This window comes from Rattus norvegicus, chromosome 2 (assembly GCF_036323735.1).
Source record: "Rattus norvegicus strain BN/NHsdMcwi chromosome 2, GRCr8, whole genome shotgun sequence".
Classification (NCBI taxonomy): Eukaryota; Metazoa; Chordata; class Mammalia; order Rodentia; family Muridae; genus Rattus; species Rattus norvegicus.
In genome coordinates this window covers 51210059-51230566 of record NC_086020.1, presented here as the reverse complement: position 1 = coordinate 51230566, position 20508 = coordinate 51210059, and the positions used below count along the sequence as shown (strand labels likewise).

The 20508-nt window shown below is 40.5% G+C and overlaps 1 protein-coding gene across 1 annotated transcript in view; it reads right to left on the bottom strand.

The window, feature by feature from the left end:
* Hcn1 (hyperpolarization-activated cyclic nucleotide-gated potassium channel 1) overlaps positions 1–1857 on the bottom strand; it is a 404097-nt gene extending 402240 nt beyond the window's left edge. The window contains exon 1 of the mRNA NM_053375.2: positions 1392–1857. Within this exon, the coding sequence (NP_445827.2) occupies positions 1392–1783 (392 nt within the window). The 5' untranslated portion in view covers positions 1784–1857. The remainder of the gene's footprint in view (positions 1–1391) is intronic.
* Positions 1858–20508: the final 18651 nt, after the last annotated feature.

Sequence of the window (20508 nt, the reverse complement as noted above, 5' to 3'; positions counted from 1 at the left end):
CGAATAAGCATTTTAAAATCAAGTCTTTCCTAAAATCCATCCACTCTGTGCACAAGGAATAGAGACTGCTGATTTTTGAGACGATAAACATCTCAGGGAAGATGGACGGTCATCAAACCAAGCCTTTTTGGGTTATATTCCTCAGTTAACTTGATTCAGAACTGTGGACAGCTCCCTCCCCTGCGTGCACAGGAAGGCAATTTCAGGGAGTTTCTAAATGCTACTGGAAGTAAGGTTTTTTATTGTTATGTTTGCTTGCAGTTTACCGGGAGCCTATGCATACACTCAATAATACACATATTTTCCTTTCGTTGTTATTGTTTTGTTGATATTGCTGCTGCTGCTGCTGCTGCTGTTTTTGCTTCCCCTAGTTGGACGAATAAACAAACAAGTGAATATCACCTTGAGTTACTAGTTTGGGATTTTTTTTAGAAGGAAGCTCTGCCTGTGTTCAGGAGCGTGTCGCACTAATAAGAGGATCTACTTCACGACCTTCATTTGTCAGTCTCTAAACATGCTTATTAACCAAATGAATACTCGGGCCACAAATAAGATCAGGAAACTCATATTAATTGTCTCCTGCTGACAGCTCTGCCGCCCTTCCTCCCATGCTGGGAAACTGGAAAGGCATTTCTGAAATGGATTTGTAGTCAAGGTCAAGAGCGGGTGTCGCTCTGTTTCAGGAAGGGGGCTCTGGAAACGACCCCCCTGCCTCTGTTTCGGAAACTCGAGGCTTCCAGCCACGCTCTTGCCCAGTGGGGCAGCGCCCGCTCCGCTGAAACCTCGAGTCAGAGACTACCCAAGCGCAAGCAAGTGCCTCGGAAGCTCTGCCTGCCAGCCACTGATCTGGAGAAATTCAGTAGTGACAAGGGTGCCTATAAGCATAAGAACAACAGATTAACACCCCCAGGGGCGAGAGTGGCAGGAACAGCTAGGACCTGTGAGTCACTGTCTCCAGTTTCCACATCTCCGGGATCCCAGAAGCATCTTTTTTTTTTCCTTTGGGGAGATGCGCTTAGCAAGGATACCTGCCTCGTCCTACCACTCCCATTACCGAAGTAAAAGTTTCTCTAGTGCAACTTAGCAACCTCCTGTCCACGGGTACAGTGGCCTTTTTCCCTCCTCGTCTGTCCCCAAAGTTCACCAGGCAAGGCAGGAATGCCTCGCTGGCACTCTAGAGAGAAGAAACTCCCTAACCTAAACCTTTCGTCGGTGGAAACTAGTTGGAAGAGTGGAGTGTGGCCAGTCTAAGTAGAAGCCTCCAACACCGGCGCCCCGCCTGCCCCGCACCCCATTGTGAGTCCCCGGGGCGCCCCTTCCCAGAGGCGGGATAGAGATGCCGGAGGGCGCGTCAGGGGGAGCAGGGTGGGGCGGCTCCAGGGATCCCTCACCTGAAGTCACTGTACGGATGGATAATCCAGAAGCCTGCAGTTTTAACCCTTTCCTGCTCCTTCTCCACCGCCTTCTGGCTCCCGAACATGCGGAGGGAGAATTTGTTGACCCCAGGCTGCAGCATGGAGGTGAACTGCCTCTGCATGAAACCGTACTGTCGCCGGGGCCCCTCGGCATCCTCGAAGCTGCCCGCCGGCTCCTCTCCTCCGCCGCCGTCCACCTTGAAGCACACGGAGTTGCCGTGTTCCTTCCCGGCCGCGCCGCCCCCCGGCGGGGTCCCCAGGCGCTTGTCGGCCGCCGCCGGCCCCGTCGCGGGCGCCTTGGAGGGGTAAACGCTGTTGCCATCGTCGCGGCTGTTGGAAGCGGAGTTGGGCTTGCCGCCGCCTTCCATGCCCGAAGGACGCGACCGGCGACGGCGAGGGCTCCAGACTCGCCGGGGGCTTGAGGCCAAGGGGCAGGGGCCGGAGCCGGCTGCCCGCTCGCCCGCCCGCGCCGCTGCTCCGCTGCGCGCCTGGCTCCCGCCGCCGCCGCTGCCCTCAGTGGCTGCGCTGCCGGCTCCGCCGCGCTCCCGGCTCCGCCGCGCCTGGTGCTGAGGCAGAGGCTGCGGGCGCGGGGCGAGGCTACGCGGCTCGGCACCCTCGCGCCAGCGCCGCCCCTCGGCTGCCCCCTGCCGGCCGTAGACCGCCGCTACCCGCGCGCGCCCGGACGCTCTCGGGTGCCACTTTTGCCCAGCGTGACATTGAACTCCGGAGCCCGCCCAGGACGCTTATTTGTCCGTCTGGAGGGAGACTCGCTGGGTGTAGGTCTGCAAAAATGGGAGGGGAGAAAAGAAAGGGAGGGGGAGAAAAGGGGAGGAGGGAAAGGACAGAGGGAGAAATCAAAGAAGGGAGAGAGCGAGGGGGGAAGAGGGAGGGAGGGAGAGGGAGGGAAGAAGGGAGAGAGAGAGAGAGAGAGAGAGAGAGAGAGAGAGAGAGAGAGAGAGAGAGAACACTGAACTAGCAAATTGTCATAATTCAGAACAAAACTCCGCCTAAAACACCCTAGACACTGAACGCCTGTTGGAATAATGTTACAAATAGAAAAAAGGGGTCATGTTAATTCTTCACACTATAAATCCGCTCATAAAGCTAAATGGACATTAAATCAAGGAGACACCTGAAAAAGACTTTTTGTGGAAAAGAGGGGGAGATGGAAGATGGTGTGTGTGTTGTGGGGGCAGGGGGCACAACTACCAAATAGATCTTTGTAGCCCTGGATAATCAGCTGCCTGGGGCTTTTCAGATTAAGGATCTGTACCTAGGGACAACCAACTGACCTCCTTCTACTTATCCTGTTTATTCTCACTCAGCTCTTTAAGTAGGAATGGGAAGGCTACTAACATCAACACATGTGAGCAAATCTATTGGCCAGCACTGCGGGAAAGAAAAAGAAAAATGTGTAAGAGATAAGTGGACTAAGATGACCTTTCGTTTAAGATAAGTTATACAATCAATAACCACACAGAGAGATAAATATGCCGCTCTGTGTTCAGCAACACCAAGCTCAGAGGTCGAGATAGCTTGGAATCCAGTCAGAATGCCACGAAGTATTCTCTGGTGAAGTTTGCCACCACGTGCCTGCGAATGATGCTGAGGACAGCATTCTCAGATTTCTCTTATTCCCCTGGTGTCTCCCCAACCCACTGGATTAGCTAATAGAAGCAAAACGTGCTGCCAAAGTTACCATTCACTCAGCAGGGCTTCTTGGAAGTCTGAAGAGTTTCAAGACTATAAGCAGCCCAGAACGTCTGTTCGAGATGATTCCAGTAAGCATTGCTTCCATGCGCACAGCCTCTTCAAAGCCAAACTCACCCTTCCAAGACATAGATTCTCTGGTTTACTATTTGCTAAGGTCGAATGGGGGAGGGGGAGCGGAGACTTATCAGGGAGAGATTCTTTGTCAGTGTGGCAATCTGTGGTACAAGGAAAAAAAAGAAAAAAAGGTGAGGCCAATCGGTTTTGTTCAGGAAAACCTGAAATCTGGGATGAAGCCAAGTAACAAGAGAAACAAGAACAAGAAAGTTCATGAGTTTTCACAGAAGCTGAGGAAGGGAGGAAGGAATAGAGAACAGTAGGTCATCACACAGGGTCTGCTTTCAGCCAATCTAAGCACAAAATAAGTATATATGGTTAAAGTTTTGTGATCATCGATAGGGAAACAGCATTATAGCATTCTGATCTAGCAGCATAGGTAACTTGGAAACCACAAGGTCAGAGGACAATATTAGATAGCAGAAGCAGAGAAAACCACAAGGATAAACAAAAGCAAAAGCCATCAAATGATCCAGTATGTAGTCCCACTTTTATCGTTAAACTGAAAACATTTCTTTACTTTTACCCATTCTGTATGCTTACCCAATCCCTCTATTTTCAGTGTGACAATGTATATTTTAACATAAATTTTAAGTTGTATAATAATGTAAAAATATACCACCTAAGCTATAATGCGAAGTCTTAATACATTTCTTATTCATTTAGCAAACCCTTGTCTTCTATTTCAATTTGTTTATAACTTTTCCTGAGTTTCATTGCTTATGCTAAAAATGACAGAATAGCTGATAAAAACAAGATCTTATAATTTAACTGGAGGCACAGCTAAAAAGAAACAGAAGCCATTTGTTGCTTCAAATACAGCTTTTAGAATGTACTTCATACATTATAATTATTTAAGCATAATTTTGAAACTGATGACATATGTGTTCAATCAGTCTATTCAAAGCTATCACCAATTTACTGACCAAGTCAATCTATTGGTTTCACACTTGTGGTGCTGATCTACAGTTGTTTAGAATATGGGCCTCTGTGAAAAGCTTCCTTGGGGAGATGGTAGAACTTGAAGGGTCAGGGTTGAACACGCACAGTATAGAATGAGAATATTGAGGGAAGAGGGAACAAAGTGAGTCATAAAGATGTGGGACCTTAGGGATCTCTTGATATGTTTCTAACACAAACATTCTTGAGCCGAAGTCCATTGAACTAGGTGTGATTCTTAAAGCCGCCTTAGTGAGTGGATTACAATTAGGTTGACTCTGTCATACATTCTCCGTGAGGCATATTATACTTCAGAGAAACTTGATATCTGAGAACCTATCAGGGATTATCAATGATGAGTTCACTCCAGGAGAGACTGCCATTGGTGGTAATGCCTGGTGTTCTGTGTATACTAGCACTTTGAGGCTTTGGAAGCCTCCTCTGTCTCCTTTAACACTCTGCTTAAGATCAAATTACAGACAGCAGCAGAAGAATCTAATTAATATGAATCTAAAATAAAATCTCCATGAAGCCGACTCAAACGCATGTGAAATGAGACAAAGAAGAGATAGGTGATTTGAAATCTGATGACTGATTGGAAAATTCTGAGGGAACTTCGGGGTTCATGGGCTCGTTAGTAGGATGCAGGCAAATGCTAAAACACGCAGCTCATCTAAGGACATGTCAGACGAACTCGGGTGAAGAAAGGAGCAACCAATCCATGTCTTAGACAAATTGGATTGTCTGGCTGGACAGCAACTGCCAACATCACGCTCAATGCAAACCACGAGAGAATAACAGAACAAGACACCCACTGCCAGCACGTCTGCCGTATATGCTAGGATAAGTTGATTCTCTCGTCTCCCTGAAAACTAAAAAGAATCAACTAGACAGCCATAACTAATAGCATAAATCTGAAAGTTCCTATAAATTGTACATGATTAAAAAATGTCAGTGCTTCCCCTGAGCATCACTAAGAATAATGATTCCTTTCATATCTACATGTATAGGTCAAAACAGTTTACTGATAAACAAGAACGACATGAGGTACACAATTCAAAAAGACCAAACTTTCCAAAACACAGTAACTGTAGTTAAATAAATGAAAATATATTTAAAATACTCAATATTATATATATGATGGTCTTCCCAAATTTGTCAAATTGGATTGTGATTTCCCCCCCAAACCCCCTTGAAAGTCAAACATGCCAAAATATTTTTAAGGTTTACTTAGAAAGGTTCTTATGAAATAATCATGTTTTACAGATATAGAGACATGGATCCGTGGGTAAAGTGTTTGCTGTGCAAATAGGAAGGCATGAGGATGTTGAGCATGGTGGTGCACAGCTTTAATTCCAACACTCAAGAGGCAGAAGTATGTAGATCACTGCATGTTACAGACCAGCCTAGTCTCCAGTACAGCCAGGGTTACACAGAGAAACCCTGTCTGGAAAAAAACAGAGAGGGGGGGGAAGGGGGAGGGAGGGAGGGGGGAGAGGGAGAGATAGATGCACACACAGAGAGACAGACACACAGAGAGAGAGAGAAAGACACAGACAGACAGACAGACAGACAGATGGCCCTGGGAGTGATAGAAGACATTCAGTGTTGACCTCTGATGTGTTGCAGATAGGATACTATCCATAAGATAATAATAGTTCAAAGACTGACAAGTGTTAGTTCTCAGAAAGAGGCTGCTGAGGAAGGTAATGAAATAGAATGGAATCAGAAACTGGCCCTATCTTGTATTGATTACAACTCAAAGGTGTGAGTTCAAGCTTAAGAAACAAGGATACATTGTGCAATAAATGGTGCTGGAAGAATGATTGAGCAACAAGTTGAGGAAGAAAGTGAAATGTAGCATCACACTGTTTCTTAAGTAGGGTTACATGGTATATGAAGTAAATGCTGAAGCTAAAATAGGTAGGAATAGGAAATACTGATCTCTACCACCAAACTTCTGCTTCAACTCAGCACAATCTCACTTTAAATACGAAATAATAGGAACCATTAGAATATGTCATAAAAATAACTACACCTTTGCATATGAATTTACATAAACATGGATTTTATGCAAAGAAAAATTCTTACGAGTGTGATGAATAGTATCATTTCTATATTAATGTCTTATACAAAGTTAAAAGAATTTTATGTGCATAAGAGACTATATATAATATATATAACTATATATATATAAAACATTTTCTTTACTCATAAATATTTGAAGTTTTTGGCCATTTGTGCTTTTACAAATAACTTTACAATATGTATTATTTTATGCCTCTGTGTACATGTTAACATAGATCTAGATTAAAAATATTGAAAGTAAAGATTCAGAGTAATGTGTATGTTTACATTTGATTGTAACTATCAACACTGTCTAAGGCATGTGCCTGCCTATATTCCTACTCTGGTAGCATGAGGCTGTCTGTTATGAATACGTGGACAAACATAACATATTAAAATATTTACAATTTTAGAGAAGCAAGAAAGCAAACATAAGCTCACTGTGGATTTAATTAGATCGTCTCAATTTTTAATAAGGATAAACAAGTTTCTCAGGTCTATTGGAGTCCTTGGTTACTCTTTACCATCTGATCAAATACAATTCATGTATATATTTTACCTTAAGTATATATTTACATTAAAAATATACTCCATGCATTTGGCTTAGTCACACATCCCTTTAATCCCAGCATTGGGAAGGTAAAGCCAGATAGATCTCTGTGAATTCAAGGAGAGCCGGAGGCAGACTAGGAAAGGCTACATAATGAAACCTTGTCTGAGGAAAAACAAATGCTCTAAAACATAAAAGCAATTTTAGAACCACAAAGTCCTTCCAAGTATGAAGAGAAGGAATGCGTGAAAAATTAATAAATTCGGGTAGATATTTAAAACATATTTAAACATTCATTTATTATCATTTCTTTAATTTTTAAGATTATAATAGTTTTTTATAATTTAGTTTTTGAGGATTTGATACACGAATCGTGGTTTTACATCATTTCTCCCTCTCCTCATTCCAAATTCGCCCATGAACCCTGATCTCCTCAAATGCATGACCTCCTTTTCTTTATTGTTACATAAACTTATAAATGCAACTTGATGAGTTGATTTGACATTGCTCATGTTTATGTGTTCAGAGCTGAGCAATTTAGGATTAGATAACTTATCTGACAAATCACCCATGACGAAGCCTGATTCTCCTTTCCCAGTGCCACAAGGGATGGGACCAGGTGAGACTTCCCCCAACAATGTTTGTATGTCATTTGGAATCTTCTCTTGTTTAGGCAACCATATTGTTAGAATTCATGGGTGCACCTTCTCTAATGAAGAACTATCTCAGGGCAGTATCCCAATGGCCTGCCTTTTACAATCTTTCTAACCCCTCTTCTGTAATATCCCCTCATCTTTGGGGTTTAGACTTCTATTGTAGATGTATCAGTTGGTGCTGTTTAGTCCCCTGCTACCTGATCTATGCAGTTGTTTCTTTCTGTAATAGTCTCCATTTGCCCCAAAATAAGATTCTTTGATGACTAGTGATAGCTATGTGTATCTGTGGACATAAGCTCAAGCATTTAGAATGATCTTTTAAATGATATTGGCTTTGAAAATTAACTGAGATAAAATTAGGCTTAAACTTCTATGATGATTTGAACAAGCTATCTATGGTGTCTTAGTTAGGGTTTTCCTACTGTGAACGGATACAATGACCAAAGCAACTCTTATAAGATCATTTAATTGGGACTGGTTTACAGGCTAAGAGGTCCATTATCACCAAGGTGGCAGGAGCATAGCAGCATTCACCCCTCCTAGTAGTGCCACTGCTTGGACCAAGCATAGTCAAACCACCACACTTTAAACTTTATTTTTTTCAAAGCATATGACTGGCAGTAATTTCTATATAAGGCTAAGTTTTATACAGTCGTCTCCAACCACTGACTGCAGTATGGGATAAAGACATGGAGGGCAATTTCCTTTGTTGTTTTCTGTGAGGCACTTTTCATTGTTCTATCTTCCATTACATTGGGCTTTTTGAGAGCTTTGTGTCTTTTACCATAACTGCTTATATTGCATATTCTATATCTCTCAGAGCTTAAATAAAATGTATATGTTCTACCACACTCTCTCCCCAAAAAACCTGGACTATGAACTCTTCCTGTTATTGAATAGAATTTGACAGTTTGTAATGGATCAGAACATTTTCATTTCTCTAAAAATTTTAATATGTGTGTGTTTAAATACTCTCTTTCTCCTAAAGGAAACAACAAAACTGTCTTCTATGTCTTCCCTATGCTTCTCTATTTAAGAGCATATCTCTTCTTTGTATTTGTCACACAAAAGTTTTCTTCTAAAATTAATTAGCATTTGCAATCTGTATTCCAACAGATTCCTGAATTTTTTGGTGTGTAGACAGAAGTCTTTACTGTTTTCCCATAACATATTACTTCTTTAAATTTTAAAGGACTTATTTCTGAATCTGAGGTTAACCCTCTTGAGCAATTCCTACATGACCGCTAACTTAATTAACTTTGTGTTATTTTCCTAAATTCTACATTCTTTATATTATCATTAAGCATGTCTAGTAGCACCGTGATTTATCTTCTCCTGAATAATTTTATTTGGTTAATACATTACTTAGATTCACTTATAGAGAAGTTTCTAGCCTTCAGGATGAGTTTTTCATAAAGCACAATTTAGTCTATCTTTTATTTTACTCTTGTAACTATCCATCTTGCAGAATTATTCTATTAATTTATACAGCAGAGACTCAATAAATACCAACTTTATAATCTCTCCAGAACTGAAGAGAAAAAGAGAAAATAACCCTTAGGACTGCAACACTCTATTCTTTTGCATTTTTTTAACCTGTGTGTCTTTATATTACTTGTATACAAAAAGTGTTTTGTTTTTCTTACAGATGCTTAAATATTGATTTTTAAATCTTTGTTTAATAATAAACATGGAACAATTAATATATCTGATAGTAGATGTCCTTGAAATGATTCTGGTAGCTTAAAATTGAGTTCTGTTCTGACTATGTGCTCAATTAGATAAAGAAGAAGATAGGAAGACTTACTTATATTAAGAAAATCAATCAACATGTAAGAGGTTGAGTGTGTGACTTTTAAATACACACACACACACACACACACACACACACACACTCATTATTTAATCATCTCTGCTATTTTAAGGATTTAGTTGCCAAATATGAGAATTAAACTTTCCATAATCAAATGCTGTTTAATTTAAAATTTAATAGCACAGATGCTAATATCAAGATGGAAATGATTCCTCTTATTTCTCTCCAACCTCAAACTGAATATCCTCCAGAAGAACACCACCAGACTCCCAGAACTCAGCAGGTTGTTCACAGGTCCAGGACAAGACCAGAGAGACGAGGAAAGGCTCTCGTGTCTTCCTCTGTCTGTTCCCACTTCCTGCTCTTCTTTATTTTCTCCCTATTTTATTATGAATAATGTATATTCATGAATAGATGCATTTTTAACCCTTTCCTGATTCAACAGGTAGCCTCAGCAAAGAGGAGTGCTTCCTTATCAAGTTCACCCAAAAGCTAACAGAATAAAGCTTGGTATCAAACACAGATCTGTCTGTATTTTATTTTTAAATGAGTGAATCCAACTTCTACAGGAATCCCATGTACAGTACAGAGGCTATCTCCACACTTCTCACTGTAAGAGCCATTCTCACGACACATTTGCATCATCGACTTGCACCTTAGCCTGGAGTGCGATATTAAATTAGCTCTGTATAGATAACACAAACTTACTCAGGAGAGTACCAAGCCCATTCTATGTTCCACAGAAAACTTGCTCCCAACTAATCATAAACATTTGAAGCACATACTGCTTCTAGCTAACCATCTAGGATAGAGAAACCAGTACTATTCATTTTTACAGAATTTTTATTTTTATGTGACAGAGAGCCATACTGACTACAATCTGTCGGAATATAGAAAGTCCCTATGCTTCTAGATGAATGGCCGTGCTTTCATTTTAGTAGGGATTTGCAAACCTTACCTTCATCATTTCTTGCCATTGAAAATTACTAGATGTCTAATTGCCAGACCAGTTAAGACATAAGATAGAAAAGAGTTATTAGCCAACACTGAACTCTTCTGTTTTAATTTCCTTTCTAAAAACTCTGTTCCTTTTGACCTTCTGCTCAGCAGGCCAACCCTCATGACTTATTGACTCATAGAGAGGGGGCGGGTACTGTCACCACTAACAACAAAGAACCTATTGATCAGGTTTGTATCTGGGAGCTAATGCTCCCCACATCTTTGGTGAGAAATTTCAAAAAAAAAAGAAGTCTGGAAAAGATATTGGCAATAACTTTACATGAGAAAATACCATAATACTTGTGGCTATCGACCAAGTAGAATGCTTAAACTGGGTTAAAGAGTTTAAGTTTGAGAATTCTGTCTCTGCCACGAGCAATTGCCTGAAATACATCTCAGTTTCACTCATATATTTGCTTCATTTTCTCTGGTTTCACCTGAAGTCTACTCAGTGACTGACCTTTTTTTCTTGAAAGGCAAGGTGTTTGACTGGAGCCATGGAGGTCATTCACCCGGGAAATGAGTTCTCAGTCTAGAATATAAATCTTTCACACAGTCAACCAACTCTGGTAAAGAAAAAAATAATATGCCCTCTATGGAACCAGTTTTTCACTAACACTTTATACCGTGTCTGGTTATTCCCAGTTTCTCTGCATTCTGAGCCTTTATTTCTCCTTCCTGCATTACCTCATTATAGCATAAACTCAAAGTCTAAAGCCAGGAGCAGAGCAAAGCTGGGGCATCCCCCTAATCCCAATCCTATCAGGAGATGATTGCCCCAGAAAGCAGAAGCTACAGCCTGGTGGTGTCCCCTAAACCCTATTACCTTTCTAATCACATGGCCTACCTGTCTCTCCCTCACACTCTCCTCCAGCCTGACACATCTGCTTGCTCTTCTGAAAACCTAACACTGGTACTTGCACAGAAGGACATGGTCCCTAGTATTCTTTCTCCCTGAAAACCCAGAAGTTTGCTTTAGGGACTCTTCTCAGTAATGCCTTCTCCTAGCATTCTCATGAAAAATTATCTCTCATCCCACCTTGAATTTTTTCTATTATACACTACCCCATTTGACAAGCTCCATGATTTATGTCTTTTTATTTTACTTTTCTTGGATATTTTATGTATTTATATTTCAAATATTATCTCCTTTCCCCTCTCTCCCATATCCTTCCCCCCCCCCGCTTCTATGAGGATGCTCCCACTCCCACCCACCCACTACAACCTCAATGCCCTGCCATTCCCCTACATTGGGAAAATGAGCCTTCACAGGATCATGGGCTTTCCCTCCTTATTGATGCTGGACAATGCCGTCCTCTGCTACACATGTGGCTGGAGCCATGGGTCCCTCCATTTGTACTCATTGGTTTGTGGTTCAGTCCCTGGGAGCTCTGGTGGGTTCTGGTTGGTTGATATTGTTGTTCTTCCTATGGGGTTACAAATCCCTTCAGCTCCATCAGTCTTTTCTCTAACTACTTCATTGGGGTCCCCTTGTTCAGTCCAATGGTTAGCTGCAACCATCCTCATCTGTATCACTGGGGCTCTGGTAGAGCCTCTCAGGAGACACTATTTTGCCCTCTAAAATACTGGGTCCTGGGACTTTGACACTAGCATATTGTCATCTAGAGCTCTTTTTTTTTTTCATTTCAAAGAATTGTATTGAAATGTAAAGAAGAAAGATTTTTGTTTCTCCTCCAAGGTAAAAACTTATAACAAACGACAACAATACTTCTCACTTAGTTTTTTAAATTGTTGGTTTGAATGCAGTTAACTAAAGGTTTGGGGCTATGCTCAACCAGTAGAAGATTTTGGATTATTTCTAGTTTATTTTCATTTTAAATTTTCTATACACTTCATTATATATTCAAAAGAATTTTATTTCTTGTCATTGCATAAGTGAAGAAAAAATATTGAACCATAATTACAATTGAAAAGCAGCCAGATGCCTTCAGAAAAAATGAAAAACATAAACCTAAATTTAAGTATTAAAACAATTTTGTTTACATTTTTAGAAGAGGTAGTATGTTGTTACATAAACCCTGATTAAATTTTTGGTAAGGAAAATACATTTATATACTTTTATTAGAATGTGAGTTTTCAGAAGAAATTCTCCTTAGATAACTGTGGTACTTACTAAATTTTAATGGAACTAAAAAGTAGTCATACTTAGATCCTTGAGTGAGAAACTAGCGATTGGAATGGACTTTGTTTTTTAGTATCTTTGGAAGTGGCTAAGGGCAGAAATTAAGCCATTGATCCAGAGCCATTACTTTACTAAACAGCTCAGGAAGAAGAGAGTCATGGGAGGAAGTGAGCCTGGCCATCCCTAGAGTTGCCAATGAGTCAGAAACAAATCGACAGATTATCAGAACCTGAAGGAGCTCCAACAAGCTAGGGTCCTGGCTCAAGGGCTTAGTTGAAATAATTAAGACTATGGCTCACGAAAGAACTAAACTCCTAATTGGTAATAAAGTATACTGACTGAAAAAAGCAGGAGATGATCCTTCTGAGGTTTCACTGCACGAGAACAAAGGTTCCTCAAAAACCGTGTTATGCTAAAGCTATGAGGACCCTCAGGACTTCGGGTGAAGGAAGATGGAGTGAGCTGTGAATGGAATGTGGTACCTGTCATCACTGCTTTGGTTTATGTATGTCAGAGAACAGATGAACGAACCAAGTTACTGGTGTCTATAAGACAGAAGAAAATGGAGATGATTGGGAGCCCTTGAATAACATTAACACTGAAGTAAAGGGGGTAACTTCCACTCTGCTGTTCTGACTCACGTGTCCAGTCCAGCACCTGCTGAACGATGGTGATACAGTAAGCAATGGTCTAATAAGACAATAAGGCAGCTTGAGAAATCCCCGATGCCTACCAATGTTGCAGACATCATGATGTGCCACAAAGATTTGTGTGTACTGGCACAAGCAAAGCAGGATGTTATTACTGACATGAACGTACAGCACATCCAGGTATGCATTCTTTGTGCTACTTAACTATGCCCCAGAGGAATTCTGTATTTACTGTACCTTCCTGATACTCAATCTTAAATGATGCTGGGCTGCACTCATATATACACATGCTACATACATTGCACTGGACAAAAAGACAACATAGTGGCTCCTATTCTCCATAGGAGTGCCCACTGGAAGGATATTGTTCTCGAAGATGGCTGGCACCATGTTTGTATATATGATTCAGGCTTTATACCATTAATAAATCTATAAATTAACTTCTAAAATATTATTGGTAGGCCCTATAGAACCCTGACATTGGCCATTCAGTGAATACCAAATGTTCTTTCTTATTGTTGTGGTATACCCTTAGGGTCAGAGTTGGTCCAGAGTTTTCCAGGTTTTCAGATGATAGATGTACCTAGGAAAAACTGAGAACAGTTCAGTAGATCTATCATGGCCAGCCACGGCTAGTAGGGATTGAGAACACATTATGAAGTGAGCTCGGTATTTACTGTAGTACTGAGGGAAACCTGCCGATGGCCAGAAAGAACTCCATCTCTTCTGCAGCATTTCAGAGATGATGTATCTATCACCTTGTTGTCCAGAGCAGCATGTTCCTTCCCCTGATGGAACGAATCCTTGGCATGGAAGGCCAGGGATGCCTAACCCTTTCAATCCTCCACTGGGAGTGGGAAGAAACAGACAAGGAAGTCATCGCTAGCAGCTTCTGAGCACTCTGATCATTAGCCAGAATCTGTGCTGGAACCCAAGTGATGCCAAAGTTAAAAAAGTGCCAAACAGGGGTTGGGGATTTAGCTCAGTGGTAGAGCGCTTGCCTAGGAAGCGCAAGGCCCTGGGTTCGGTCCCCAGCTCCGGAAAAAAAAAAAAAAAAAAAAAAAAAAAGAACCAAAAAAAAAAAAAAGTGCCAAACACCAGTTGGCAAAGACGTCATAATGACATGCACAGCCTTAGTTCCAAATCTGTTCCAGAACACAAGTCAACCAGAGAAGTTGTACATGTGGACCCATCCAACGTTAGCTAAATAGTATGAGCACAGTAAGTCATAAGGCATGCAGCAGAGTGAAAATAGCAGTAAGTTCTAGGCTATAAAATCTGGATGTAACGTTGTATCCTAAACATAAGTATAGCACACTGAAAAATGTTTGAGCCATAGTATTTACATATTAAATTGGGCAAATGCTTCAAAACAAATGATGCAAAGTTCCATTTACTTTTTTTTAAATTCATTCAGTAGTTATAAAAGTAAATATGCATTTTAAATTTTTTGCAAAAAATACTGTATGTGTTAAAATTTGTGGATTGGCAAGGAATACACAGGAAATCAAACAATTTTAATTTTATGGGGCCTCTCCCCTCAGTTTAAAGTACCAGTGTTTACCCTGTGAGCCCGTGGTTGATGAGAAAGAAACCTCTTCCACCAGAACAGGAATGTCACGGTAGCTTCCGGTCCTACACAAGCTATACTGGTAGGAGGAGCCAAGTGTAACCTGGGAAGTCTTTCCGATAAAACTTTACATTTACAGGGTTGCATTCCTTGTCTAGTCCAGAGAGTGCATGTCATTGTTAAAATGCAAATAGCTTGAGGTTCCTGGTCTCCTAATTTCACTGCTTCTAGGGGTGCAGCAGAAGGACGTGTCTCAGAGAGCAGCAGGAGACTATGGAAAGCTTAGCCAGGTGTGCTGATGAGCTCTTAGCTGGCATTCCAGTTGTGGTCTCCCAGCTGGAGTAAATCATAGCCTCTGGCATCCAGCAAGCCACAAGTAGCCTAGTTAATGTCCTTCTTAAAGTCACTAAAACTATGTAATTTGTTTCAATCTATGTCACATTTATCACACACCTCCCTATGTTCTGAAATAATCGTTATACAGGAGCACTGAGAGTCTTCACATGCACTGTAAACTAAAAACATTAATAATCTTAACACAGAGTAACGTTATTTGTTTCCATGATTTCTTATAAAGGAGCTGAAGACCATATCATGCTACGAATGAGAGCCTTAAATCAAATGTTTAATTCATTTAGTGTCTTTGACGTTGCTTTCAATTAAATGGGTTTTCTGGATATCAAATAATCAAGTTTGCTTTTGGATGAAGTGACCTCCTGTCTTTCCGATTGCCATATCACCCCAATTCTCTTACAAAATGTAACTTACTTTCTTTTTCGATGAGACTAAACGTGTGTCAAGCATTCATCGCATGCTTTTAATTAGATTCAGCACAAAAAGGGAACAGCTGAGTCAGACATATTATCTTGAGAATCTGATTTATACTTTCATGAAATCATAGTGTGCTAGATGAAGACTTGTGTCCTAACTCGACAGGAATTATAGGTATTTGTCTTTTCAAGTAGTAACATTCATCTAACAAAAAAGGGAAGGCAGATTTCCAAGGGCTAGTGGCTGCCAGTCACCGAAAGTGCACTTGTGAGGGGTACTTTCTGCCCAGCATTTGCTGATGGATTAGGAGCTGGTGTCCTGCCTAAATCAATGCAAATTTATCTGCTGGAAAGATCACTTTAAAACAATATTAATTTAAAAGCAAAAGGAATCAGAGGAGGTGTGGGGAAGCAGATAAAAAATCGGGAGGAAAAGAAGACTTGTTCCATCCAGTCCCTCTTCTGTCTTTCAATTCACTGTTTTACTTTGACATTAAAATAACAATTTTAGACAGTATCAGAATTAAAACTAGGAATGTATTAAGAAACTCCTCAAAATGCTATTTTCCTTAACTTTAGATACAATAGAAAGAGGTGGAGGACAAATACTGAAATAATAATAACAATAATAATAATAATCATTATTATTATTATAGTGTAGTTATAGTGTAGTAAAAAGGGTAGTAGTAGTAGTGTAGCAGTAGTAGTGTAGTAGTAGTGTAGCAGTAGTAGTAGTAGTAGTAGTAGTAGTAGTAGTAGTAGTAGTAATAGTAAACCTTTCATCCATGTCTTTGGACATTGCTAATGATCATGTTCACGTTATGTCCCACTGAGTCCATATGAGGCCTCAAATATTGCCTTTTAAACTGCTCTATCAGAAGGGTGCTATGCATTTATTGGTAAACAGGATTGTACGTGTTTGTCATGATAGAAGTCTCAGTTTTGTCTACACTCTTGTCTCTGCCCCATCTCCAACAAATCTATCGTAAATAGGGATAGAGTACACATATGGAGGAGAAAAAAAAACTACATCTTTATAATGCTTGTTTCTGTTATCTGAAATATCAGTTCCAAATTTTTAAGAAGTCAGGATGTTTATACATATGCACATACATGTATGCGTGTATAAAACAGCAATGAAAAGGAAGTCGTGCAGCTGAACAAGAACAAGGAGGTGTTCGTGGAAAGGCTTGGGAGGAAGGAAAAGAAGGAGAAACTATGTAATTATAGCATAATCTCAAAAATAACCCTTGAGAGACTTGAGGCCCCAGGGAGTGGGAAGGTTTGATGGAGTGGTAGTGGGGACATCCTCTTGGATACAGGGGTGGGGTGGAGAAGGAATGGGAGACAGCAGAGCGGGATATGGAGATAACAACTGGACGGTAAAAACCGATTAAAGAATATATATATATGGAGAGAGAGAGAGAGAGAGAGAGAGAGAGAGAGAGAGAGAGAGAGAAGAGAGAAACTAAAACAATGTCAGGTTACAAGCAACCAGAGCTTCAGGGACTAAGCCACTACCTAAAGACTATACATGGACTGACCCTGGACTCTGACCTCATAGGTAGCAATGAATATCCTAGTAAGATCACCAGTGGAAGGAAGGGGAAGCCCTTGGTCCTGCCAAGACTGAACCCCCAGTGAACGTGATTGTTGGGGGAAGGGCGGTAATGGGGGGAGGATGGGGAGGGGAACACCCATAAATAAGGGGAGGGGGAGGGGTTAGGGGGATGTTGGCCAGGAAACTGGGAAAGGGAATAACATTCGAAATGTAAATAAGAAATACTAAAGTTAATTAAAAAAAAAAGAATGTCAGGTTACTTTATATAAAATCCATCTGCTTTCAACACTAAACTACCCCTACTTGCCAGGACTGTTTCTGTCTTTTACATCACATTTATTAGAAAATTGTTTTAGGTACTTTGAGGTTACTCTAGCAATCACGTGGGAAGTAGGCTATTTGAAGTCATAATTTTGTATGTAGAAAACTGCTTCCTCTGGAGAACTCTGTAGCTGCCAGGTTGTCTGAGGCTTCTGGCATTTCTTAGAGAAATCGCACCTTTTAAAATTGGCAAGAATTCTCTATGTATTTAATATTTCAAACATGGAGTAGCTATAGGTTCCACAATCTGGAAAGATGGCAGATAAGGAAACAATAGCAAGTCTTTTCAGGCGTCACGTGCCAGCAAGCAGCAATTCTGTGCAGGACGGAGGATGCATTGCATGCTTGTATGCACTCTGCATTTATTTGATTAATTAAGTAGTTGTTAATTTCTTGAGATTAAGGTGTCGCTGGGCTGGCCTGCCTGGCTGGTTTGGAACTCAGGTAGATACCTGTGGTCCCGCCTCCACCTGTCAATCTCTGGGAACAAAGGTGTTCCGCCGCGCTTGACCTTAAGAACAAATATTTAAAAGCCTCTTTTGAAAGAAATGATTTGGTATGTAATAACTAGCTCTTAGCTAAACATAGAAACCCATTCATTAATTCAAGTCCATAGTACAGGCAGACTGGTATTCGAGAATTTTCATGTGCCTAAAGTCCAATAATCAAGGCATTTGTTTATAATTTAGGAAAATAAGGCTATATGCCTACTATGCAAAAATGAGTAAGAATGGAGAGCTCCTGTAGGCACTGAGTCTTAACCCCCCTCACTGAGCACTTCGGTGGCTTTATCCCAGTCTCATAACCACTACAGTTTGGGATTTATCAGTTCTTCTTCATAGGGGAAAAATGCTGTGAGCATGTCAGCTCTTCTGTCCCTTCGGTTTTAGACAGGAGACAGCAAATTCAAATCCGTGGAATGACAGTAAACACATTAATGAGAAATGAATTTACAGATATTTGAGCACAAGCGATGGGGTGCAGATACCTCGGCGTCTCCTTTTATTCTTGTGGTGTCTGGCCTTTGTTTTTCACTTTCCTTTCCCCACGCTTTCTCTGAATCCCAAAGTCTCTCTCTGTCACTGCTGCACACTAAGAACACTGCTCTTTGTCTGCCCCTCCCACGACACATTCTTCCTTTCTCTCCTCCTTCCCCAAACACTCTAAAACAACTGCTCCCTTGTTTTGTGTGTACTTCTGCTAAGCCAAATTTAGTAGAATTTCATAAATGTCAACAAAGCATGGGAGAGCTGGCGACCTTAAGAGTTGGCTGTGTTCTGCATTTTGTACAATTAGTCTCTTGCAGTTTTACACATATAAGCCGTTCTCTCTTTGAGGTATTACATGAAGTGCCCAGTAACAAAGAGTCCATGAAAATCAGTGTCTGTTTGATTTTTATTTTTTCAGTTTACAGCTGAGTAATTTAATTATTTGTCTTGTAAAATCAGAGAGATGCTTCATATCTTATAGGACTGTAAGAAGTTTCACTGAGAATGTGTTTAAGGCACATAAATACTGCATAAATCACAAATAGTTACTTGATAAACAAGGACACCATTTTAACAGTCTTGCCTACCTTCTCCTAAATGACTATATACTTCTTAAATATTTTCATGATCCTAAGTTTTTAATACAGTTATATATAATGATTCTATATTGATCAGGATAGGCCAGGGTCATACTCTTCAATTTTTATAGGTTGCTTAGTAAAGGTATGTTTGTGCTATGGGTATCTAGGTAAATACAGTGTATATATCAAAGTGTTGAAATGTAAAAGTGACTTTCAAAGAAAATATTATATGTCAAATAGTTTCTTATGCAAAATAAAACAATATCCAGAAATATGCTCCTGGTTATGCCAGTGCTATCGTGGCTTGGTCATAGCTTGTTGCTGCTTGGCTTTTTGTATTTTTCATATTTTTTTACTGTCCTCTGTTAAGACTGCTTTTCTTTAGAAACACACACACGCATATGACATATGCACACACACACACACACACACACACACTTTATTTACACTCCTTTTTCTCTTATTTTAGGATGTCAAAAATCCCAGGAAAGCATCTTCACAAATTGCTCTACATAGCCCAGTATACCTTAATATTTAATGAAAATCCAATGATTTTCCATATTCTTGGAAAACAAATGAAATTGTGTAGTTGTTCCAATCCCTCAGCACGTTGACGCTAGTCATGCTTAAATCTCTGTGAGGTTTCCACTAAAGATGCACTTTAGGCACTGCACCAAATAGACGACACAATGCATATGAATCTCTGAGGACAACACACACTCACTAAAATTATATGGATGAGACAGCATAGCGCAGGGGAGGGAAACAACTTTATTTTCTTTATTTAAAATTAGATGAATAAGTCATTTTGTAGAATTCGAAATAATTCTCCATTTTTCTTACTTCTTTACTATTGAAGTACAGTGGACAGATAAAATTCTTAGTTTGATGGGATTTCTTTCACAAACATCTTTGTGACAATTACTATTTGAGCCGTGGTCATAACAGTACACACACACACACACACACACTGATGTCATCATGGAGTTTAAATCCTTACATGTATTATGCATGGTACGTTAGGACAGTCAAATACATAACTACACAGCACATTTAAGTGGCTTAAGGGAAAAATTAATCTTGAAAGAGCTGTACAGAGGAGCCAGCAGTAAGGGGTGCAGTTGGGGATCAGAATCAAATAAAAAAAATCAAGAGATCTTTAACATCACATGAGGAGAGATTGTTTCTTGTCTGGAGAACAAGGCATCTGAAGCCTTCTCCTTCTTGAGGACTCCGGCCAATAAAGATCTTTCCACAGTACACACCCCTCCTCTTCATCTCGTTTTAGCCAGGTTCAAGTTCAGATGTGCACCAGCACATGCCGGATTTCAGTCTTGCTTCTCGGAGTCCATGGTTGCATGCAGCCAGAAAGAACTAATCGAAAAGACAAATCTGTCCAGGAGTGTTCCTGTCGGCTCTACATCCTTCTTCGTCAGATGCGTGAATATGGATTCAATGCTTCCTCCACAGTCTCTCTTCTAGTCGTTCCCTGTACGTACATAAACTCCAATAGCACACGCCTGCTACGGATCCTGGCTCAGCACATCCCACTTTAGGTGGCCGTGCCCTCCTCTTACATTGACTTCATGTGAAACACTTTGCCACCTCCCTGATCCTTAGGAAATCCTTCTTCTTTTTTTTAAAAAAACTTATCTCA